At 43.8% G+C, this 25918-nt stretch overlaps 1 protein-coding gene across 1 annotated transcript in view; it reads right to left on the minus strand.

The window, feature by feature from the left end:
• Positions 1-3578: 3578 nt before the first annotated feature.
• ZNF804B (zinc finger protein 804B) overlaps positions 3579-25918 on the minus strand; it is a 366196-nt gene continuing 343856 nt past the window's right edge. Inside the window, exons 3-4 of the mRNA XM_084860470.1 lie at positions 14555-14685; positions 3579-7113 (exon numbers count right to left, since the gene is read on the minus strand). Coding sequence (XP_084716596.1) covers positions 3579-7113; positions 14555-14685 — 3666 coding nt within the window. The remainder of the gene's footprint in view (positions 7114-14554; positions 14686-25918) is intronic.

The raw sequence follows: 25918 nt of genomic DNA on the forward strand, positions 1-25918 counted from the left end.
AACTCAGTGGCATGGAGCACTTTTTATCAGCTTAGGCTGGTATACCAACTATGACCTTATCTGGACAGAGATAGCCTAGCTACAGTGATCCATGCTCTGATAACTTCTTGTCTGGATTACTGCAATGCGTTATACGTGGGGCTGCCTTTGGCCTTTGAGGTCATATTACGCCAGTTAGGGGTGCACAAAAGTCACTTACCTGGTCTCGCAGCTTTTCGCAGTGGGGGGGAGGCGCTTCGCTGCTCTCCCCCCGAAGTTCAGGCCGGGGGGGGGAGGCTTCCCGCCTCGCCTGGCCGAAATTCAGGCCGGGAGGGAGGCTTCCCGCCTCACCCGGCCGAAATTTAGGCCGGGAGGGAGGCTTCCCGCCTCGCCCGGCCACGAAATAAAAAGTTTTTTAAAAAATGCCCCCGTGATAGGCTACGTAAATCTTTACGTAGACTACGGCGAAAATAAGGGCAATGCAAATAGCGTTGCCCTTATTTTCGCCGTAGTCTACGTAATCTTTACGTAGACTACAGCGACCAAATAAGGAACGTGAATGGCGGCTCCCTATGGGGCCCGCCATTAGCCGTACATGTTTTTTTTTTTTAAGTCACCCGTGATAGGCTACGTGACGATTTACGTAGCCTGTCACGGCTGACTTTGCAAATCTAGCCGTGATAGGCTACGTTAATCGTCACGTAGCCTATCATGGGGGCGTGGTTTTTTTTTTTTAGTTTTATTGGAATGGCAGCGGTGGCAGCCGGTCGAAAGATCGGCTGCCGCTCCTGCCCCTGACGAAGACCCGACGAACCACCGCCGGGACCCGCCGCCGGGAGGGACATTCGGGAAAGGTAAGTCCCGTCCCGGGGGGTGGGTGCGGGGGGTGGGGGGGGTGCGGAGAATTTCTCCCCGAAACTTCTTCGGGGGGCTGAACACGTTGGCGCTTGGCCCCCCGAAGTTTTGGGGAGAAATTCTCCGCCAACCCTAATGCCAGTACTTTTCCAGCTGCACTGGCTGCCAGTCCATTTCCGGGCTCGATTCGAAGTGCTGGTGTTAACATTCAAAGCCCTTAACAGCTTGGGGCCAGGTTACCTGAAGGATCACCTCCTCCCATATGTGCCTGCCCGGACCTTAAGATCATCCTCAGCGGCCCTTCTCCATGAGCCCCTGCCAAAGGAATTGAGGCGGGTGGCTACTAGGAGGAGGGCTTTTTCTGCTGTGGCACCCCGGCACTGGAATGAGCTCCCTAGTGAGGTTCACCTGGCACCTACATTGTATTCCTTTCGGCGCCAGGTGAAGACCTTTTTATTTTCCCAGGCATTTTAGCATTTTAGCTTTCTAAATTTTTAGCTTCGCTGTTTTAAATCTGTATTTTAAAACTCCTGCACTGCTACTAGGTTTTATTATGGTTGTATTGTTATATTGTGGTTTTAATGTTCTATATATTTTAAATTGTTTTATTGTGTGTTGTTTGGTTTTAATTTTTGTGAACCGCCCAGAGAGCTTTGGCTATTGGGTGGTGTAGAAATGAAATAAATAAATAAATAAATAAATAAATAAAGAGACCTCTTCCAGAAAATTAGAAACATCGGAGGTAAATTCCAGGCAAAAATGGGTATGATCAAAAACAAAGATGGCAAGGACCTAACAGAAGCAGAAAAGATCAAGAAAAGGTGGCAAGAATATATGGAAGATCTGTATAGGAAGGATAATAATATCGGGGATAGATTTGACAGTGTAGTCAGCGAGCTAGAACCAGACATCCTGAAGAGTGAGGTTGAATGGGCCTTAAGAAGCATTGCTAATAACAAGGCAGCAGGAGACAATGATATCCCAGCTGAACTGTTTAAAATCTTGCAAGATGATGCTGTCAAGGTGATGCATGCCATATGCCAGCAAATTTGGAAAACACAGGGTTGTATACTCTCACCCTACCTATTCAACCTGTACACAGAACACATCATGCGACGTGCTGGGCTTGATGAAGCCAAGGCTGGAGTTAAAATTGCTGGAAGAAACATTAACTATCTCAGATATGCAGATGATACCACTTTGATGGCTGAAAGCGAGGAGGAGCTGAGGAACCTCATGATGAAGGTGAAAGAAGAAAGTGCTGGGTTGCAGTTAAACCTCAAAAAAACCAAGATTATGGCAACCAGCTTGATTGATAACTGGCAAATAGAGGGAGAAAACATGGAGGCAGTGACAGACTTTGTCTTTCTAGGCGCAAAGATTACTGCAGATGCTGACTGCAGCCAGGAAATCAGAAGACATTTACTTCTTGGGAGAAGAGCAATGACAAATCTTGATAAAATAGTTAAGAGTAGAGACATCACACTGACAACAAAGGTCTGCATAGTTCAAGCAATGGTATTCCCCGTAGTAACCTATGGCTGTGAGAGCTGGACCATAAGGAAGGTTAAGCGAAGGAAGAGAAATGCTTTTGAACTGTGGTGCTGGAGGAAAATTCTGAGAGTGCCTTGGACTGCAAGAAGATCAAACCAGTCCATACTCCAGGAAATAAAGCCAGACTGCTCACTTGAGGGAATGATATTAAAGGCAAAACTGAAGTACTTTGGCCACATCATGAGAAGACAGGATACCCTGGAGAAGATGCTGATGCTAGTGGAAGGCAAAAGGAAGAGGGGCCGACCAACGGCAAGATCGATGGATGATATTCTGGAGGTGATGGACTCGACCGTGGGGGAGCTGGGGGTGGCGACGACCGACAGGAAGCTCTGGCGTGGGTTGGTCCATGAAGTCACGAAGAGTCGGAAGCGACTGACTGAATAAACAACAACAATCTTCCAGTGTGTGTTGTAATTCTCACAATCCTAGACAATCACACTTCATGTGTCTTTTTAATGTGTCTGAAACAATATACAGACCTGATCTCTTTGATGTTGTTAACATGGGTGTAATATGTTAAAAAATGGAGTTACACAATCTTGCGGATAAATTTAAAAAACTGGCCAGCCCATCAACTTTCATGTACCAGTGTGCCACATGACAGTTTGTCAGATTTGGCAAAGTGGTTTGCCTAGGAAATGGCTGCTCAACCTGGGTGAATGCCTGTGAATCTTCCCATTCCCAAACAAGGAAAAGAAAAGTGAATTTTGCTCCTAGCACTAAAATAGCACTAGCCCAGATCCTGTCCCCATGCAATAGATATGGTACAGGTGAGTTGTAGACTTCTTGCTTTTTTCCCCCTTTTTAAAAAGATGTTCACTGAAAATATATATTTATTTCCAAAAACATACTACAACATAAAAGGTCATACTGAACCATAACATAAGCTGTAAGGATGAGTGCAGCTTTGTGAAAAATGACTTTTCATTCATCAATTTGATAATCAAATTAACATCCATGTGCTGTGTCAGCCAAACCTTGACTTCTCAGCATTCTTGATATGCCCTAGGTATATAAGCCATAACTTCTCATAACATATGCAATTAGTCTGCTAAATGGGAATTTCCATTCCAAATTGCTTTGGGGGGCATAGGATGATGACTTCGCTATTTTAAATAATTTGAGACAAAAATTACATCTGCTTTTCTATCGTTCTTCATTTCAGATAACCAACACCTCTGACATGGTCAAGAATGATGCTGAAGATCTTGACCCTGAAATAACGGGTGAATTAAAGGATTGAGATGTATTGCCGAAGATGCGGCCGCATTCAGCTGCGGCGTGAACAAGGTGGGAATAAATGCAGCATGGGGCAGCGGTGGGATCGTCAGATGGGACGGGTGAAAGGGAGTTGCCGATACCAAATGGAAAGGGTGCCCAGTCAGTAATGCTGAGTGTGTTGGCATGAAGGCTGGAGTAAAAGGTGACAGCGATATCGGAGCAAAATGAGATTGTGAGAATGGGTGTATATGGGTCAGGGAAAGATGGCTGCTATGAGGATGTACTCCAGCAGACAAAGCAAAGCTCTGCAAAAGTGTATGGTGGAAAGTGGCGACAGAAGAGCATTGCTGAACAGGAACAGGCTGAACAGCTGGGGACGCAGAGAAGGCAGCTGGCCCTGGGGCAGGCAGGACCTTGAGATGCTTTGCCACAAGTTGTCTCTGCATATGTTGCTGAGCCTGCAGCTGAAGAAACCGATATTTGTCTATCTCATCGGGGGAAAATGTTATAGGTTGTTGTGTCAAGGGAGAGGAGATGCACTCACTGTTCAGTTCAGTCTTGTTTTCTGTTTCGCTGGACTTATGCATAGCACTGTCAGAGTAACGGTTTAGATTCCCTTCCCCTTGATTCAAGTTCACACTTGCACTGTGTTCTTCTTTGGTCTCTGTTAGATTTGCAACAACAGAACATCTATGAGAAGGGAAAGCACCAGGAAAACTGTTTGGCACTGGGTCACAGCTTTGTAGAAGGGGTTGCATTTCACCAGTTAAGAGATGTGACGGCTCCTTTATTGCTGTGTCCTTTTCCATATTCGGATCTTGATCGCTAGTCCCTCTTTGAATTAAGCCTGTAAGCAGGCAATTACCATAGTCAGTGCTTGCTGTAAGAGTAACATTATCTATTGCGACCTGATCTTTGCCCACACTGCTTCCCGTTGTGCTGGTTTCACTGCTCCACAGGCAGCTCATATCAATGCTGAGGGCTTTCTCGGGCAAAGGTAACATTGCTTCGCTACCCGCTGAAGATGCACACTTAATACCAGGTTGACTATAGAGGAGATCTACGCCACAGGCATTTGAAGAGCTCTCTGTGTTCTGAGTTTGCTCCTGGCTTCTCTTTGATTTCACCTTCTCTAAAAGTAGCTTGGCAGTTAATGACTTCTTCTGTCCCACCAGTTCTCTTCCTAAGTGGTTGACAGAGCAAAGGCCAACATATTTTGATGGACACCTAGCATACTGGCAGTCTCTGTGTGCAGAGTCCGGTTTTCCTGGCTCCATGCTACCATTGCTCTTCATATCTTTTTTGTGTCTGTCCCAGTCTTGCCTCGATTCTTTTTCAAGGGATCCTGAACTGCTGCCTTTTGATCTGGTCAAACTTGATGATCTTTCGCTGCTTCCCGAATCTTGGATGGAAGAACATTTGGAGCTGCTGTTACTCCTGCTCCTGTTGTGTTTACAGAGAGGATGTCGATTTCTGCTTTGCTTTGATACGTCTCTTTGTAGTAAATGCCTATATCTTGAATGTCTTTGATGTTTTACTGTGTGCCTCTGTGTACAGTTTCTATATCTTTGACTTTTTTTGTGGAAAAGGCAGTCCTCATCTGCATCATCAGAAGATGAAATGCAGTTGTGCTTCTTGTGTTTACATTTCTGCCTTTCAACTGGCTTTTGTTTCCTTTTGCAACAAAAAGGCAGATGACTTCTGCTGTGATCACTTGATCTGTGACTAGAGTAACAACTAGCATAACTAGTTGCACTGCTAACAGAGGTGTCAGAATAATTAGATTGTCTGTCAGAAAAGGGCTTTTCCAAAGAAGAGAATTTCCAGCAACCAGCAAAACTCCTATTACCTTCACTTCCCAAGCACTCAGCGGGGGAGCCTAACTTATAACCCAGCATGGAATCTTTCCCACTATCGCTTATGTCACTGGTGCAGGTGACCAAATCTAAATTGGTTTGTCTTTGGGAATACATTAAATCACATTTTGCACATTTTTGCTGTTTTGTTCTAGACACCAAGGGGTAGATGCAAATGTTTTCAGTTATTTCCTCCTTTAGAGTTTTTTCACAGTTCTGCAAGTGCTGTGCTAAAGATCTCACATGCATTGTTGTATGGGGAAGTGTTGCTCTTGTGTAATGCCTTTGTGAGCAATCAAGGTGAACAGGCACTTTAGGTATATTCTCATTCAAATAATCTGAAACATACTTCGGAGCACTTTGATTCATTTCATTCTCTGTGTCTGAATCCAATTTTGACTGGGATGTTTTGAGGCTTAGAGCTATTTTCGTCTTCTTTGGCTTCAAAGATGGATTATTTTGTTCATTGGACAGTTGCTTGTTCTCGGTTAGACCTGAGGCTTTGATCCCATCTACGTCCATAGTTTTTGAGTGCTCTTTCGGACTTTCGGTGTTGATTTCAGGATGCCCGTTGTCTCTATGAGACAAGGAGAGTCTAAAATCAAAATATAATGGATTACAACCATAGGAAATGGAAGGTTCTGTCTTTGTAAACAAAAGAAGTTCTGTGGGCCACCGTAAGGCTGTGTTGCCATCTTTACTCAGTACATGAAGAAAAGGCAATGCTTTAGGTTTTATTTCATGAACCAGTGCATCACCCCTAGGTGTTTCAGTATTTGCATTCACAGTTTTTGAACCATCAGAAGATTGTTTGAATACATGGGGATTGTAATTTACCTCAGATGGATCTCCCTGCTCAGATGATGGTTGGGCTGCAAACTTGGAGACACATTCTGGTAACAGGACATCACTGTGCATGTAAGTGTTTTGTTGCATACAAACATTGCTAGATTGGCATTGCAGTGTAACAACAGTTTCCAAGGATTTCTGAGTCTCATTTGACTCCCTTCCTTGTTCTTTTATACCAGGGGACTCAACACATTCCAAATCTGAAGGATGTAGTTTGTCTTTACGAAATGAAAGATGAATCCCCACTTGCTCTCGGTTGGTGTTCTGATCATTTTCTTTCTGCTTTTTATTTTTCCCAGCCAGGTTAAATGATGCAATACTGTTGGGGTGACCTTGAAGTGTGTTTAACCGTTTTTGCACATTTGCTTTCCTCTCGTCATTCATATGTATGCAAGCGTGGCACTCTTCAAGCATCTGTTTTGTTTTATGCCTAGGTGATCCGGTACAGTCATATGCTTCTTCCATGTTCTCACTGAAAACAGATGCTGATGACTCGAGCTTCAAATGGGCTTTTTTGGAGAAGGAAAAAGACACTCCAGCCCGGTTACAGGCATTGGTGCCACAGGAGAATGCTGGAGAGATGCGATTTCTAAGCACATGGCGTCTCTCTATGCAAGATTGGTTCTTGCTTAGCCAAAGCTCCTGTTGTTTCTCTAAAGTGCTGCTGGTGAGACTTTGTCCTTCAGTTGTGTTCTCAGCTTTACCTTCTTGAGCTAAGGGAAGTTTTTCTTGTAGTTGCTGCTGTTTTTCTACAACCACTTGGGGAGTTTTAAACACAGGTCTGCATCCGGCAACACTAGAAATAAATTAAATAATAACATCACTTGAGTTAAAAATGAATTCATTTTTCAGAAATTGTTAGTATAGCTCATTGAGAACTATTGACATGAATAGTTACATTGAAAATATGAAGTCCGCCAACCAGCAGGATCAATGAGGCGTTGGAGGGAATATAATGGAAATAATGGGGGTGATACAGCTGCAACAGATGCAGCCTTCTGACCCCATTCCAATGGTGTGGGAGTTAATGGACACAGTATGTTGCAGCAGGCTCACCACAGCCTGAAATGGTTTGGTATGGTAGGCGACATCTTCTTGGTATCTACGGCTTCCCAGTAAATACCCAGCACAGTAAGCTGAACTAAAGGCACATATGCTGTGGCTGTCAGGGTGGAAACTGAGCCCATAGAGCCCCAGAGCAGTTCTGATTCTGAGGAGGAACAGCAATCCATGGGAGAGGAGCTCGCTCATCTCTCACAAGCACAACAGCTGGCAAAGATTCCTCCTGCCAGCATTCCTGGGAGAGATAGTGACCCTGGCAGTGAGGGAGCACTGGAGGGGGGCTTGCTGGATGCTCGGCGCAGACGCAGGGAGCGGCAACAGATGGAGGGCGCCAAAAGGAGGCGCTCCGCTTGTTTGGCGCTAAAACAACAGTTGCGTCCCGAGGACCCAAGGGTAAGAGGGATTCTCTCTACATAGCCCATAAGTTCAGAGTCTTCCCGCAGTTCTCCTTCAAACGGGGACCAACTGCCTTACCTGGAGCTTAGGCTACTCTGCTATCTACCCCAGTGCAGTTCCTTGCTTAGTCACTAGTGATTAGTATCTGTAAGAGTGATAAAGGAATAAAGGAATAAAGCCTCGGAAAGAATCCTTGTCGTCTGTGTCCTGAGTTGGCTATTGGAGGGGACTGTAAGAGGCAGCTAGGGCATTCCTGACAGCTAACTGCACTGGGGTAGATAGCAGAGTAGGTTGCTGAGTCATCCCAGCCATATCAACTCAGTGGTGTGTGTCCGTGTGGGACAAGTGTTACTCCTTACTGCATGGGTGGGGAAATATCAACTTTACTTGGGAGAGTGCTATGCTAAAAGCTGTAGGGTGGCTTTAGGGATGTCAGAGAATTCCGCCACGGATCTCGGGGAGGCCGAATGCCAGCGCATTCGGCCCCTCGAAATCGGTGGCGGAACGGTCTGCTCCCCCTGCCCCTACGGGACGGGACTTACCTTGGGCGGATCTTCCTGGTGGTGGTGGCGGCAGCGGCTCTGGCGGCCGGTCTTCCAACCGGCTGCCACCGCCGCCATTTCCAGTAAAAAAAATAAAATAAAAATGTGATAGGCTACGTAAAGATTTACGTAGTCTATCACTGCTAGATTTTTAAAAAAACACCATGATAGGCTACGTAAATGTTTACATAGCCTATCACGGCTGATTTAAAAACAAAACCAAAACACGCGCGTATGCAAATGGCGGCGCCCATGGGCGCCGCCATTTGCGTTCCTTATTTTGGCACGTCTTAGTCTACGTAAACATTTACGTAAACTAAGATGGCGAAAATAAGGGGAACGCAAACAGCGTAGATGCTACGCTATTTGCGTTCCCCTTATTTTCGCCGTCTTAGTCTACGTAAATGTTTACGTAGACTAAGACATGCCAAAATAAGGAATGCAAATGGCGGCGCCCATGGGTGCTGCCATTTGCATACGCACATTTTTTTTCCTTTTAAATCAGCCATGATAGGCTACGTAAAGATTTACGTAGCCTATCACGACTGACTGCAGGGACGCAAACGGCGGAGGCTACGGCTGCCGCCATTTGCGTCCCTGCTAGCCAGCGGCCGGATGTCCGGCCGCTGGCGGAGCCAGCCGGCCAGGATTCTGGGGGGGAGGAACAGAGCTCCTCCCTGCCCAGCCAGAATTTTGGGGTGAGGGACGGAGCGCCTCCCCCCACCGCGAATGTCACCCTTCGAAAAGGTAAGTGACTTTCCTACATCCCTAGGTGGCTTCCTCCTTAAGGAGAACCTGATTCCACAGGTGGAAGAGGGAGAACGGGAGCACAAGTTATGCAGGTACAAATGCAGTGCTTTGATGCAAGCCTCGTTGGGGTGGAAGATACACAATTTTTTAGGCCAGGGTAGGGCCAAGAACCATGATAGTGTGATACAAGGCATGATGCAGAATTGGCCAGTACATGTACTTCTAGCTGGTACCTGGTCACTATGAATGGAATCATGTGTCCTGCAATGACATATCACTTATGGTGGTTATCATGTTTTTAAAAATATTTTTTTAGTTAGAAACATCAAGTACAATCCCAGCACATTTAATGTCATTCAGTCTCTACTCATGTCTAGGCAGGCTGGAGAAATTCAAGATGGATTAAAGTGAGCTCGGATTTCTAAGAATCCGACCTGTGGAATCCACTGCAGAGCAAACCCCTCAGGCCCTGTGGCATCCATGGACTTTTGGATGATTTTTTTACTTTCCTGAAATTTATGCATATAAATCCGTAGAAAAATACATAAGTTCCTGCTGAGGAAACGTAGAATGGAATATGGGACAATACATTAAATGTTACGTACTGGGGTAAATTATGTAAATACTTACATAAATACTTATGTAAATATTTATGTATTATTTCCGTATTTTTCCACATGATGAAAAAAAATATTCGCATCCATCTGTGGGCGGATGATGGAATGAAAGGCACCTGACAATCTGCAAAACACAGACAGAGTGGATTTTACACGGTCCGTACATCTCTACTCATGTCAGCAAGGCCTAATGTGTATGGCTCCTTGTACATTGCCCAGAGGACTATTGTTATTGGGTGACTGATACATGGAATGAAGGACTATAAATAATTGTTCCAGGATTCACTGTATCTCTTGTTTGAAGCATTAAGATTGCTGTCTTCAAACCACTTAAACCATAGTATATTCATAGAAATTGGTAAGAGTACCCCCAAATAAACAATTTTTGAGTTGTTGCCATAGCCCCAATCCCAAAGTTCCCAATCTGTAATGATGCACAGGGTGAGTTGCCAGCTTTCCAATACACCACAGCTGGGGTCTCCATTGTGGTGCCTGTGGACACTTCTATAGCCACCTGCCAGTCTCCCTAGGCATGCTACAAAACAAAGGGCTGCCCACCAGCACCATCTTTATTTGGGTTCAAAAGAGTTTTGGAGGTCAGGCCCCACCTCTGCCTCGTATGTAAGATCTTGCACAAGTTAGTTTTATTTATTTTCATAAGTTTGCCTTCTGGAAAATGAGTGTTTTGTGACGGGCCATGCCCACCATGGCAGCTATTTTGTGAATGGCCAACCCCCTTTCATGGCAGCCATTTTGTGAGAGCATCCATAACAGTTTCTCAAATGTCCAAATCTTCCAGCAACCCGAAAAGGTTTCGGGGCCCAGCACTGCAGGGTTGGAAGCCGCTCCATGCATGTAAAAGATATGTTTGGATGGAGCCCTCCTGAAATAACCTCCTTGACAGCAAGTGTGTTGTCAGGGTTAGAATGTTGGGCTGGGACTTGGGAGACCTGCTTTCTAGTCCCTACCTGGCCATGAAGCACACTGGGTGACTTTGGGACAGTCACTGATTCTCAGCCTAACCTACTGTTGTGAGAATAAAATAGAATGGGACTTCCGGTCGGAGCCATGTCGTCTTGGTAGCGACCTGCGGAGCTCTGCAGGTTGCTTATCTCAAACAGCTATGATAAGGTTGAGAAACCTTTTAAAATTCCCCTGGAATTAAAAGGGGAATTTTACAGTACCATCCAGTTGAAATCTTGGAAGAACAGCTCCTTTTGCGCTGCAGCAGAAGGGGTGCAATCTAAGGTCAGTGGCCAGAGTATCATCTACTGAACACTGTTCGAAACTCCTAGCAATTAGGAGACTACAAGACTGACAAGTTCCAAAAAATATTTGTGAATTTAAACTACTAACAATACCTGGGGACTGGCACTTAAATCTAACTAAATGTTTGTTTTTTCTGTTTCTGCAATTATACTTGCTTGTTGTGCTTCTGGAAGTGGAGGATGGCAGTATCAAAGGGAAAAACAACAGGTCTGGGAATGCCACCTACCCCCCCAATTGCTCCCCCGGCAAAGGTTTCTAGAAATGCCAGAGGTGAAGAGGAGTTGCTTGCTTTGATAAAAACTATGTCTTCTCAGCTATCAGTGCAGTCAAAGAAGCTTGAAACAATCCAGGACTCAATCACTGCCCTCCAAGGGGCTGTGGATTTAATTAATATCTCTCTTCAGAAAATGGAAACAAAGGTTAATGTACTTGAAGATCAAGTTATTGCTCAGGAAACTGCTATGCAAGCATCTCACAATACTTTGTCTGCTCGAATTTCCGCATTGGAGCCTTTACATGCAGAGCAAACCTTCATATTCTTGGTATTAAAGACTTGGCTGCTGATGTATGTTTGGCTGAATTTATGGATAAACTTTTGCATGAGTTATTGGTTTTGTCATCTGATTCTCCACTGGATGCTGAGCATGCATATCGTGTCCCTGGCTCAATATGTGGCACTAAAGGGACTTCTGGGACTGTTGTTCAGTTTTCACGAGTTTCTACAAAAACTATCTTCTGCATCTGGCAAGAGAACAAGGTGAGCTACAGTGGGGACCAGCAAATGACAAGATTATGCTCTTTCCTGATTATACTAAAGAAATTGCTTACAGAAGAAGGCAATTCACCAAAGTGAGAAGTTTGGCAAAGCAAAATAACCTGCAATATCATATTAAATATCCTGCTACATTTTGCATTCTTTTTGAAGGCCAGATGAAAAAGTTTTTAAATCCTGAAGCAGCCTCATCATTTCTCATTGGTGTTAACATTAAAACAAGGGAGTCAACTTTCTCAGCCTCCTGAGTTGGAATTTAGCCATTTTTACTGTTCCTCTGAAGTCTTGTTTGGGGTTTAGCTGATAGGATGTCTGGGAAGTTTGCCAGATTAAATGTTTGCATATTTTTCTTTTCTTTCTCCTTTGTGTGTTATATTGTATGTGTGTATGTGGGTGTACACATATAAGTACATTTTTAGGTATTATATTACTTAAAATAAATAAATGGTTTGTTTTTATTTTTATTTTTTATCCTTTCCTTAATTCTCTTCTTCTCCTTTAAAAAAATAAATAAATCATTAATATTAGTATTACTATTATTATTATGGGATTATGATTATTATTATTTCTTGTTGGTTAAACTTTTAATGTTTACTAATATGTGTCAATGGAATGGTAATAAATGGTTAATGGAAATGGATGGTTTCCTCTCGTTTATTTGCTATAAGACTGAGGTTATAACATTGAAAGACAAGGCTCACAGTTTATGGAGCAGCGGATTGAAGATTTAATAATACCTGCAATGTCTGGAAGAGTGCTGTATAGGTATAATTTGCAATTGGACTTATATTTGGATATTTGGTTTGCTTTCATTGAAGCTTAGATATAGTCTTTTGTTCTTTCTTTCTTTCTTTCTTTCTTTCGTCTCTCTCTCTCTCTCTCTCTCTTTCTTTTGCTTTCCTCCTTAGTTTTTTCTTCCCCAGAATACTGTAATGTTGGAAACTGTAGATTTTGACTATGATGTTTGTATTGTTTATTTCACTTATAAAAATTAAAATAAATATAGATTCAAAAAATAATAATAATAAAATGGAATGGAGGAGGAGGACCTTCTAAGGAGCCTTGGGTTCCTTGCAAGAGGAAAAAAAATGGGATATAAATTAGTGGGGGCTGGTGGAAGTGAGTCCCATTGAACTTGGGGACAGGGGGCGGATTGGACTTCCTTTTGAGCAGACATGCATAGAATTGTGCTGCTAGTAAAAATCCAACCATCTGCTTGATGCAGTGAAGGCTGGTGGCTCTGACTTCGGTGGGGCCATGAATCCATTCTGGATTTCAGTCAGAACCAGCCAGAAGTCTAAAGGAGCTATCCAAGGTACTCAGCCTATTTTGGCTCCTTTTCTGGCTATTCTGGCTGGTTCTGGCTGAAATCCAGAATCAATTCACAGCCCCTCCAAAACCGGAAACGCCAGCCTTCACCAATATAAATGTAATCATAATTAAAGGAAAATAACAGCAATCTGGGATTACATTTGTAGGATTGATGTGTGTGTTTAAGAAGCCTCTGGACCAGGTACTGTACTGTGTCTGTAGTTATCAATTTAACAATCAGTATTGGAGAGCACATATTTTGCATGTATACGTTCTCAGCTTCCATTATTATAATTTCCAGGTGTACGTTTTCATGTAGCAGAGCTAAAAAAGGCAATGGGGAATCACTGCCGATCAGACTAGACACAGCCTCCCTCAACCCAGTGCCCTCTAGATGTTTTGATCTACATTTCTCATCACCCCAGCCATATTGGCTATGCTGGCTGGCCAGATGGGAGTTGTAGCCCAATACAGCTGGAGGGACCAGGTTGGGGAAGACTGGAGTAGAGAATAATATGCAAGATGGACTAACAGACTGACTCGGTGTAAGTTATTAATGCAGTACAAGCTGCCTAGTGGAAGTGATGACATCTCTGTTTTCCTTTCACAATGTTGGTGCTATTTTAGTTCCCTCAAAGGAGCTATTTGGGAGAGTTTGGATATCTGCAAAGTCATGAAAATAAGGGTTTATAGACTAAGCAGAAATAACTTAAGGTTTCTTTTCACTTTTCCTAGCAACCTTTTTTTTTTTTACTAAGATTTATTATTGCTAAGAGCATTAAACTAAAATCAGTTTTAAACCTTTTTACTGCTAAGAGCATTAAACTAAAATCAGTTTTAATAAAATAAAATGCAATCTTAATAAAATGTTAAAACTTAGAGCTGAGTGAAACAGGAGGCCAATTTTATGAAACGTCTTGCTGTCCCCCCAGACCTCCCTCACTCTTTGCAGCAATCTTGGGATTGCACTCGTAGGCAATGAAACTGCTACTGCCATGTAGGGATGTCAGAGAAATCCTCCATGGACCCCACTGAGGCTGGATTCTATTGAATCTGGCCCCCCAAAGTTCTTGGAGGATCGGATCTCCCACTTCTGCCCCCCCCCCCGCGAAGGCCTCACTGGCAGATCTTTACATAGCCTATCATGTCAAAGAGCAGGGACGCAAATGGCCAGTGAACATTTGTACCCCTGCCAAACCTTCATTTTTGCATTGAAAATGTTTGTTTCCCCAAACTCAGCACAGTACTATTAAAAATCATTCAGTTCAGATCAGATTAGAAAAAGGATAAAATTCCAGACTTTAAATGCCAAGGAATTAATACAGGGCTTCCAATTTTATGGCTTGTAGAGCAAGGATGTTTGGTGTCAAGGATAAATGAAAAAAATGGTTTGCAGAGCATGTGATTATGATCTGTGCATTATATAAAGCAGAAGTAAAGTTATGAAGATTTCTTCAGGGACTACTGAGGGAAAAAAGGAGATGAGATTAAAATGTACTAGGAGTTCCAAATGCGTACCATTCTGACTGCTTCCGCAGCTCCGCCAGCTGATGGAGTCGCTTGAGTGCTTTTTCCTGCTTCTTCTCATCTTTCCAGGACTTTGAAGCCACATTCCGTGCAAATTCCCTTTGTTTTAGCTCTTTCAGTCTCTGTGTGAGAGAGGTACAAGAATAAAAGACGATGCATCTCCTTCTTAGCCCATTTATGCATTTCTGTTTCTGCAGAAACACCACCAGGCAAGATACATGAGGCAAAGCTGATAAAAAGCCATTATAATTTAACAAGGGATTCCCAATGAGGTTTAGCTGTCTTCATCAGGGGAATTTATTTAACTGCTAACTTGACACAAAATTGCATCTCTGTCTACCATATGTAGATGAATGGTCTCCAAACAGGACTGACATAACCAAATGCAACAGGAAAACAACAACCCAGAAAGCACTAAAAGCACAACTGCAGGGTTAGGCTGTGAACCAGAGGAGGTAGTGCACACCTGAGTCTTTGGGGGGAGATGGAGATGGGGGGGGGATTGTCCATTCAGCAGCTGGCACCATAGAACAACAAAACAAGCCATTTTCAATTTCAAACTGGGTTGGATCCAGATTAAGGCACATGCAACTGGGCTGGCAGAAGTGGATTTCCCCTCCTCCTCTCAGACCTCCCATCCCCCCAGTCCCCTGATAATGCAACACAGAAGATTGGGGTCCTTGCTGAATGGGGTGAGCTGTGGTGTGGGGCTGAAAGGTGGGATCCCTGAAAATCAGGCAGAGGCATCTTGCATGAGCAAAGCCCTTCTATCCACAGGCTTGTATCCAATGTTAGTCCTACATAGTTTAGACCCATCAAAATGAATGTGACTTAAGTTAGGGGTACGACTAACTTATGCCTCATTCATTTCAATGGGTCTATTCTATGTAGGACTAACACTGGATACAACAAACAGAAGGCAGATCCTGGATGTGTGTATGTATGTATAGAATTACATCCATATGTAAATGATTCAATAAAAGACATGCACATACTCATATTAATGAAAGGACCCTCTTGTCTAATATTCTCCCAAGGCATAGTTCTATACCAATAAAGTATAAATGGATTCCAAACCTGCAAAAAACATTTCCATATTCTGTGTTTCCAGATATCTTATGATTGTTTCCATGCTTTGGCAACAACCTCTTGCCCATTTTTGATGATACGTTATATAGTTGCGTTAGCGTTTAATTGAATGCAATGCGAGAAATAACTTGTTTTGTTGGAAATGTACCCTGCAGAGCTAGTTGAATAAATCCCCAACTATTTCTCAAAACAGCATCAGCAAACAGCCACTGAACGAGCATATGTGGAACAGTGAGCATACATAAAAAATATACCACAGTGGCATTGCTTCGGCGAACCAACTGTACAAAGATGCCACCTCGTTTTGCATCCTAACAGGCACTGCTGAACAATATCAAAATAATTGCACTCATCCATAAGGGCGCTCAACCAAGATAGTGAGCTTGGGAATTAACATATATTTAAGTGTGCAATTACATTTCTTCATGCCATTAGGTACCTAACTGGCTCGTTAAACCTAGTCAAATGTGCCAAAGTATGATTTATTTTATTGAATTCTACTGATTGGTCTTTGGCTCCTACAAATAACCACAGCAAGACATCTGCAGTGGCAAATAGGTTCATAAGATTAGGTGGAAGGACATCTGCACACCTGTACAACATGTGGCCTCACCCTGGCACAATAAGATTGCCCAGATTCTTGGCAAACACAGCTGCATGAATCAATATGGTTGTTGCTTGAATTAGCTGCCATTAGCAAATACAGAAAAGCAGTGATGTGGAAAAACATCATACCATGTTAGGCAGGGGAAGATGGGTCGGCAGGCTAGGCAGGGCCAGCATCAGAGGTCAGCATCATCAGGCACCCACTGAGGCCCTTACCCCTGCAGAGATCCCGCTTCCCTGGAGCCTCCTGCCTGGGGGTGGAAGAATCTGATGAAGAATTTGAGGTCAGCAAGATTCTCCGAACTCCATCTTGAAGCTCAGATCAACTTGCTCCTGTGCTCAACTGCAACCTGTTTGACTTTATGTTCATACAGGAAATGTGCACACTTTAAAAGGGAGAAGTGCTCATTTTTTAGTGTGCACCCAAATGCACGCTTTGCTCTGTAGACTAAAGCATGAAAATCTGATTTTATTTATTGGTGGGGGGTGGGGTGCACAGTTTTTATAGTGTGCATTTTTAAAGTGCAAATTTTTCAAATGTGAACACAAGTTCAGAGAACATGCAAGTTTTTCCTGAAAATATGTGCTCATGTTTGTGTTCACAGTCAGTGCAAATCAGCACAAACAGGGCAAATTCAAGTAAAAAATGAAACAAAGCAAAATGTTCGTACATCCCTACCCTGGTTTGCTTACATTGCAAATCTAGAAATAGAACAGAATCTTTCAGTTGCCTGAGCAACCCTTGATCCCTCTGGGAAGTTCTGTGGATTGGCATAGAGGGAGAGGGCAATTGAGAGGGTAATCGGAGAGAATAATGTGCATTATTCACATATCAGAGGTCCTGAAGTTCCACATGGACCTATGGCCCGGTTGGAATCCACCCAGAGAAGAGCCTTCATTGTGGTGGTCCCCTTTCTGTGGAACTCCACCTCTGGCAGTCAAGCAGGAGCCAACATTGTGCTGTTTCCAGTGCCTCCTGAAAACATATTTATTTCCAGAAGTCTTCCTTGACTGACCAGCCATGGGTTTTATTGGAATTCTGTTTCTTAAAAGAAAAGAAAAGAAATAGTAATAATTTTTAAACATGGTGTTTTATTCTTTTATCCTATTTTGTATCTTTTATTGTTCAGCACTCCAGAATCTGTCTGGATGTGGAGCAGTATTTAAACATTGTAAGTAAGTAAGTAAGTAAGTAAGTAAGTAAGTAAGTAAGTAAGTAAATAGTATTTATTACATTATTATTAATTATGTGTTGAATTTATTAGATGCCTTTCTCAGAAAAAGACTCAAGGTGTTCTACAACAGAACATAGATCCCACTGAGAGAGGAGGGTCCACTGAAGGCATCTGGCCCAAGCCCACTCCCGAACCCGCAGCAAGCACTGAGGCTAGGAGTGGGAAAGAACTGGAAATGAGTCACCTGTGCACCATCTTCAAGGCCTTTTAGTCATCACAGGGGTCATTCAAAGGTTATGATGCTGCTGCTCTTACACAGATTTTTGCAAACAACCTACCATGTGGATAAATTTCATCACATGAAACTTCTCCATGCTCGGACTGCCATACTGAGGCAACTACTCATAGTAGCATTGGTGATCTCCCCCAGGTAAACTGTTAGGTCCAGAATCTGCCTTCTGCAAAAGGAAGGGTCTTTCCATGGGAGAAAGGCTCTGCTCGGATCCATCCTCTGACTGATTTTTGGTGATCCACCCTCCTCCCACACCCATCTCATCCCATTCAGGAGGGTCTCTTGACCCTCTGTGTAGCATTTTCAGGGGGTTAGAGTGGCTGCTGTGGGAACTAGAGGCTGATTGCACCTCCACAAGTGCAATGGATCCAGCATGGATCTGGACCCAACCCTTACATTATGGCTTCCATGTGGAAGCACCATCACATGGAAGTGGTTTTGACAGTGCTCCTTTTTGAGCCATAACCTTTGAACTGGAGCTGAGCCAACTTCCACTGGAATAACCCTATGGGTTTTATTCATGTATTGTTTGTTGTAAGTTGTTATGATGGGATGACAATGGACAGCTACTGCAAATACATACATACATGTCTGTATTAAAGAAAGTTGGATTGTTTCCCATATTCTTACCTTGTAACTTACATTTGGGCCACAATGCAGCGCAGAGTTAAGAACATATAAAGCCATTGGTCTCACTAGACTCAAACATTTGGGCCACAATGCAGCGCAGAGTTAAGAACATATAAAGCCATTGGTCTCACTAGACTCAAACATATGTAACCTTGCATTGGATTGTGGCCTGTTTAGCCTCTGAGAGATCTTACCCTTCAAGGGACAATACAATGCCTTGTATAGTGGAATACATCCAATTCAGCAAATTTTTCCCCTCATAAAAGCTCCTCCACTCTTCTGTGGAATTCCCCATCAGTGAATGAGCCCATACATAGACAGGGGGCTAATATTTGGCTGTCTAGATGAAGCAAGCCTGTTCTTTATCTGGTTCGCTGAAAAGTAACCAGTTGGCAAGCCTAGTTCAACCCCAACTGAATTAGGTCCACAGCCTCTTTGCTGATTTTGGAAGTCCAAAAATGATTGGACATTCAGATCACATTGAAGATAAGGGCCGGCTGCAGTCCTATGTACACTTACTAGGTAACCAAGCCCCATTAGATAAAGTTGCACTTAGGTTTGAGTAAATATGCATAGCACTGGGCTGGAAGGATTTCAGCAATTTATCTGAATAAGCAAAGCTCTGTTTACATCATATTTTTAAAACTCTGGATGTACTTGACAAAGATGGTATATTAGACATGGAGAGACAAAATACAATTTTAGAATTGTTTTCTTTTCCTTAATAGACACAAACCATACATTAATGTAGTAGAACCAATAAAATGATTTGTAAAATGACTTCAAAATATCTACCAGAAAATGAGTATGATAAACTTATTAAAAAGCATAATTGGGGTGTATGTCTGAAGTGTAGGGTATTAGCTATCTAAGCAATTGGCAGAAAGAACAACGGGAGAATTCGCTTTCACCATGGTAACTGGCATTCTAAAAATAACATTGAAAGGCTATTACTTTTCAGGATTAAACATGTGAGAAAGACAACTTTAAAATTAACTGATGCATTTCTGTCTGTTTTACAGGATCACAAAATAAAACTGCTAATTACTGGGAAGTGGGTTCAGTAGCACAGTTGCATACACATGGCTGTAATTCACCGCTGCTGATATGCAGCCCCTATCCATTTAGTTACTTATTATTTATTATCATAAATAAATTATTTCTTGTTGTTGTTGCTGTTGCTGCTAAAAAGCCATCAAGGCAGCGCACAACAACTTAAAAGAATCAGACCATAAGACAGAACCATAAAACATCCAATGGATCCATTCCTGTCCCTGCCCACAGCAAGGTAAGCAAGCTAGATGGGGTTCAAAGGCCCATCTAGCTCAAAATAGCACAAATGTGGAACTGGAGGTGAGATGAGAATGCCTTTGTTGTTCATCCTGCCCTCCCTGGCAGGGCTTAGGACAGATGGAGGGCTTTGAGATTGGAGCTCCCTATCTATTGAGCATACAGATATATGGATCTTGTAAAATCTGTTCCATCTGCATTTCGCGGATCATCAGCTGCCTTTCGTTCTGTCATCTGCTCATTGACGGAACCGGATTTTTTCCCCCAATTGCCCAAATTTGTGCAAATTCAGACTTGCAAAAATGCATAAATCCCACCCACCCACCTTGAGCATTTTCATGCTTTAGCCTATGGGGGAAATTCACATTTTCAGCCAATGTTCTTTTTTATTTTATGTATTTTTCTAATACTAAATTTGTGGAAAGTATAGACATGGTCTTCAAGTCTGCAGAACCCATGTGATTCAGGAAAAGCTGGTCTACTGCAGAATCCATGGGTCAGATTCATAGAAATCCAAACTCATTTGATTCCACTGTGGATTTCTCTGGCATCCCTAATTTAGCATCAGTCCTGTAGGACTGTGCATTTACTCCAGTTATTCTAAAGTTCCGTCAGAGGGCAGCCCCCCTCCCCACATATATAAATGGAGCACTCTTCACAGAAATCTAAGGGCTCTTTATCCAATCAAAAGAAATGGGACTGAGTACCAGTTCATGCAATTCAGTCCAAGTCAACCTCCAGCATATGAATGGCTGTTATCTAGGGATGGACGAAAGTCACTTACCTGATCCCAAAGCTTGCTTCGCGGTGGGGGGGAGGCGCTCCGTCCCTCCCCCCGAAATTCTGGGTGGGGGGGAGGCGCCCTGTCCCTCCCCACCGAAATTCTGGCTGGGGAGGAGGCGCCCCATCCCTCCCTGCCGAAATTCTGGCTGGGGGGAAGTGCCCCGTCTCTCCGGCCGCGAAACCCCTTCTCCTGCCGGGACGCAAATGGTGGCGGCTGTAGCCATCGCCGTTTGCGTCCCTGGCCTGCAGTCAGCCGTGATAGGCTATGTAAATGTTTACGTAGCATATCACGGCTGACTTTGAGAAAAAAAAAAGCGCGTACGCAAATGGCGGCGCCCATGGGCACCGCCATTTGCATTCCTTATTTTCGCACGGGTAGTTTACGTAAATATTTACGTAGACTACGGTGAAAATAAGGGCAACGCAAATAGCGTTGCCCTTATTTTCGCCATAGTCTATGTAAATATTTACGTAGACTACCCGTGCCAAAATAAGGAACGCAAATGGCAGTGCCCATGGGCGCCACCATTTGCGTACGCGCTTTCCCCCCCCAAAGTCAGCCATGATAGGCTACGTAAACATTTACGTAGCCTATCACTGTGTTTTTTGAAAATCTAGCCGTGATAGGCTACGTAAATCTTTAAGTAGCCTATCACGTTTGTTGTTGTTGTTGTTTTACTTGGAAATGGTGGCGGCGGTGGCCGGTCAGAAGACCGGCCGCCGCTACCGCACCGCTGCTGGGAGCCGCCGCCGCCAGGGACATTTGCTCAAGGTAAGTCCCATCCCGGGGGGGGGGGTGGACCGTTTCTCCACCAATTTCGGGGGGCCGAATGCATTGACATTCGGCCTCCCGGAGATTCGTGGAGAAATTCTCTGACATCCCTACTGTCATCCCAAAGATAACATAATGTAGGATTCAGCACATTTCTGAATTCAGCTAGAGCTTCCCAGCAGTAACTCTGCAATCCCAAGAGCATTTCTTAAAGCTGTCACAGTAGAGGAAAGCGTTGCTGGGGAGAAGGAGGGAGGGGGAGGAAATAGTTTCATGTGGGGATTGGAGTTAGGGTTGGGCCTTTGAAAAAAGTGCTCATGTTTGTTTGTCTAATAATGAAAAAAAAATAATGATACCCCAATCCCCCCAGTAGTGAGAAACTGTAGCTGTTGTATTGGGGGATGTGTCAGGTAAAAAAACAAGTGGCACACACTTGTGTCACCAGGGAAACACAGAAGATAGGATTTTAGAGAATGGAGAGAACAGTTACTGCATCAACACTTAACATGCAATCAGGTGGCCTTCTAAAAAGGGAGTTTAACAAAACCAGCTGATATCAAAACAGCCCAGCATCAGAAATTCATACCTGCTGCTAGTATTGTATGCTTTTGGAAAGTGCCTTTGTTTTTAATTTGCTGTCCAGGTTCTAATTAGCTTCTAAATGGGTTTTTAAGCTTTTAAATTGCTCCTCAAAAATGTGTGTGTGTGTGGTGTGAGGAGGGCTATTGTGTGTGTGTGTGTGTGTGTAATGCTGAAATCTTTTGTTTACATAGTGGCTTATGGTTTTTTTTTTCATGTGTTCAGCCCCCCTTGCAACCCTGAATCTGAATTATTTACTGCTAAAAGGAAAGTTTGCTGAGGTTAAATACCGAAACGGAAGTACAATCCCCTTAAAATATGCATCAGCACAGATTCAACATGCTGATGGTGACTTTATATCTTTTTTGCTTAGTGGAAACCAAGTGATGCCGAACATTATGTTGAAAGACAAGGAGAAATAGGGCAGACAAATCCTCTTCAAGTTGCTCTTCCATTTCTGAAACAATGCGTCATTGTTATTTGGAGAACTGCTGGTGTCGCTCAAAAATAATCTTCTGCAGTGGTATGAACTATGGAAATGACAATAAGTTGAATGACAAAACATTTCACAGCCTTTGATTAAACCATTTCCTATTTGTTTCACTTGGCTAGTAGATAAATACAGCTGCGTATATGTTGTTGTTTCACATTCCTTTTCCAGGCGATATTGTGAAGTTTGCTGAATTTGTTTCTAGCCGAAAGGCAGCATACGGGCCTCAAAGCCAAAGATCCTGACAAGGTAGACTGATGTGCAGTTACCACCTATTTTACGCCTGCTTGTAGATATAGTTTATTCACACATATCATTGGATCATACATGAAAGGAACTGGAAAACATGGCAGAAAGTGAAGGAGGCAGGGCCAGCATCAGACTTGGGCTCCCCTCCAGTGCTGGCAAGGCTCAAACACTAACATCTCCACTACCATCGGTGGTGGCGGCAGCTCTCATGCTGCACCACAAGCCTCTTCCTCCAGGCAGGTTGACGTACCCAGGGATGGTGCTTGTGCAGCCGTCTCCTCTTCCATTTCCTCCAGGCAGGCTACCGTTGTTCGTGCCGTGGCGGTGGCAGCCTAATCGGTCAGACAAGGGTGTTCCACAACCACGGTGCCTCTGCCCCAAAGAGCTTTTATCTGGTAGCCACCCTTCGTACCTGTTTCGACAGGGGCTCCCTGCGAAGGGCCTCTGTAGAAAATCTTAGGGTCTAGGTGGGTAAATATGAGAAGAGGCAATCTAGGGGCACCTCTAAATTGCAAAGTTGATGCTTTAGGGGAGTCCAACCCCCTCCAGAACATGTTGAAAACCATTCCGCCAGTGTCACGATTGATTCTGAGCGCAGGGAGATAGTTAGTGGCTCAGATTCAGAAGAGGAACAGCCAGAACCGGGGGAGGCATTTTCCTAAGCCAGTTCAGATATGGGTAGGCATGCTTCTCAGGTTACTAACTCCCAGATGGCTGGGCCTGAAGCCCCCCCTTGCCCCCCTCTGTGAGAAGCTGGGAGGAGGAGGACGAGGAGGACGAGGAGAGTGGGGGCTGTGACCTAAGAGATGCTAGACTGCGGCACAGAGCTAAGAGGGAAACATCACGGGTGGAGCTCAGACGGTCGACCCGGTTGGCGATGCGTGAGAGGCGATGTAGGGAAGCATCACTGGAAGGGCAGGACATTCCTCCCTAAGTTAGTCTAGCCAGCAAGCCTCACTTCAAACTGCAGGCAACTTCAGTGTTCCCATTCGAATCCCCTGGAGGCATTCTTTTGTAGCCTGAGAGTCTTTGAGGATAAGGTTGGGTGTCATCTTCATACCAATAACAGATTAATCTACATCTCCAGATGACCTCTCCCCAAGGATGTTCAGAGGGAGGGGGGGTGAAGGGAACAGTCCCCCCCGCAGGTGATTTATAGTCCTCATAATCCCAGCTTTCATTAAAAAGAAGCAAGTCTCTAGCCCTTGTAGAACCCAAGATATGAGACAAAGGGAAGTATTTAATAGGGCTGCTGTACTCCCATGGATTGTGTTGCACCAGTGGACCCACCACTGGCACAGCGGGAATTAATGCTTGGTAAAGGAACCTCAGAAAGGAGCGGAAACACTAATGTCCAGATCAGGACAGGTCAGTGGAGTTCCCTTCTGTGAGCTCTGCAGACCTGCCCCATTCCAGAAATGAGCATCTCCGCTCATTTTCAGTTGCTTTAACAACTTCTAGCTCCCCGTAGGATATAGAAATACTGCCCCAAATGTGTAGCTGCTGTTCTGCTCATTTGTTTTGTAAGCAAAAATAGTCAGCCCCCACCTTTCAGTGTTTTTAGCCAATGAATTAAGTCTTAGCAACAACTGCATGCTCACTGGCTGGAGAAAGAACTTCCTGGGTCGTTTTAAAGCTGGGGACACACTTCCTTGTGGGAAGTGACTGCTGTTTTATTTTTTTAAAAAAACAGAAATCCATGATTTTAGTGTAGGTATGGATGGGCAGTGTGAGTCCTCCCCCACCAAAGGTACCAGCAAAGAGAGGGGTTCATGATATTTCTAATTCAGGCCTTCTTTAAAAATGGTTTCTCCCCATTTTGAGAACACCTGAGTTCTCAAAAAAAAAAAAAAAATCCTGCCAAAGCATGCAGATAAAGCCCATCATTATTATGGCTACACTGCAATAGTCAGAGCTACAGCTGAGAGTGTGTGGGGAGGCTGTGATGCTAATTGTAGCAGCAGTGCTATTTATTAAGGGCTAGAAGAGCAGTACTGGGGTACAATCTCAAAAATGATAGAATGATCTCAGTATGAATCCAAGGCAAACCACTCAACACCACAGTAATTCAAGTCTATGCCCCAACCACTGAGGCCGAAGAAGCTGAGGTTGATCGGTTCTATGAGGACCTACAACACCTTCTAGAACTAACACCAAAAAAAGATGTCCCCTTCATCATAGGGGATTGGAATGCTAAAGTAGGAAGTCAAGAAATCACCGGAAGAACAGGCAAGCATGGCCTTGGTGTACAAAATGAAGCAGGACAAAGACTAATAGAGTATTGCCAAGAAGAACACGCTGATCATAGCAAACACTCTTTTCCAACAACACAAGAGGCGACTCTACACATGGACATCACCAGATGGTCAATATCGAAAAGAGATTCATTATGTCCTTCGCAGCCAAAGATGGAGAAGCTCTATACAGTCAGTCAAAACAAGACCTGGAGCTGACTGTAGCTCAGATCAAGGTGCGTAACATTGTTCATGAGGCAGCAACTAAATCCATCCCCAAGAAAAAGAAATGCAAGAAAGCAAAGTGGCTGTCTGAGGAGGCTTTACAAGTAGCTGAGGAAAGAAGGGAAGCGAAAAGCAAGGGAGAAAAGGGAAGATATACCCAACTGAATGTAGAGTTCCAGAGAATAGGAAGGAGACACAAGAAAGCCTTCTTAAATGAACAATGCAAAGAAATCGAGGAAAACAATAGAATGGGAAAGACTAGAGATCTCTTCAAGAAATTCAGAGATATCAAGGGAACGTTTTGTGCAAAGACGGGCATGATAAAGGACAAAGAAGGCAGGGACCTAACAGAAGCAGATGAGATTAAGAAGAGGTGGAAAGAATACACAGAAGAACTATACTGGAAAGATCTGAATGTCCCTGATAACCATGATAGTGCGGTCACTGAACTTGAGCCGGACATCCTAGAGAGTGAAGTCAAGTGGGCCTTAGGAAGCATTACTAACAACAAAGCTAGCGGAGATGACAGTCTTCCAGCTGAGCTATTTAAAATCCTAAAAGATGATGCTGTTAAAGTGCTGCACTCAATATGCCAACACATTTGGAACACTCAACAATGGCCACAAGTCTGGAAAAGGTCAGTTTACATTCCAATTCCAAAGAAGGGCAATGCCAAAGAGTGTTCAAACTGCCGTACAATTGTGCTCATTTCACATGCCAGCAAGGTTATACTCAAAATCCTACAAGCTAGGCTTCAGCAGTATGTGAACCGAGAACTACCGGAAGTACAAGCTGGGTTCCGAAGAGGCAGAGGAACTAGAGGTCAAAGCGCCAACATTCGCTGCATCATGGAGAAAGCAAGAGAATTCCAGAAAAACGTCTATTTCTGCTTCATTGACTATGCTAAAGCCTTTGATTGTGTGGATCACAACAAACTCTGG

This window comes from Heloderma suspectum, chromosome 5 (genome assembly GCF_057233095.1).
Source record: "Heloderma suspectum isolate Gila_16-S chromosome 5, 16-S_ref, whole genome shotgun sequence".
Lineage (NCBI taxonomy): Eukaryota > Metazoa > Chordata > Lepidosauria > Squamata > Helodermatidae > Heloderma > Heloderma suspectum.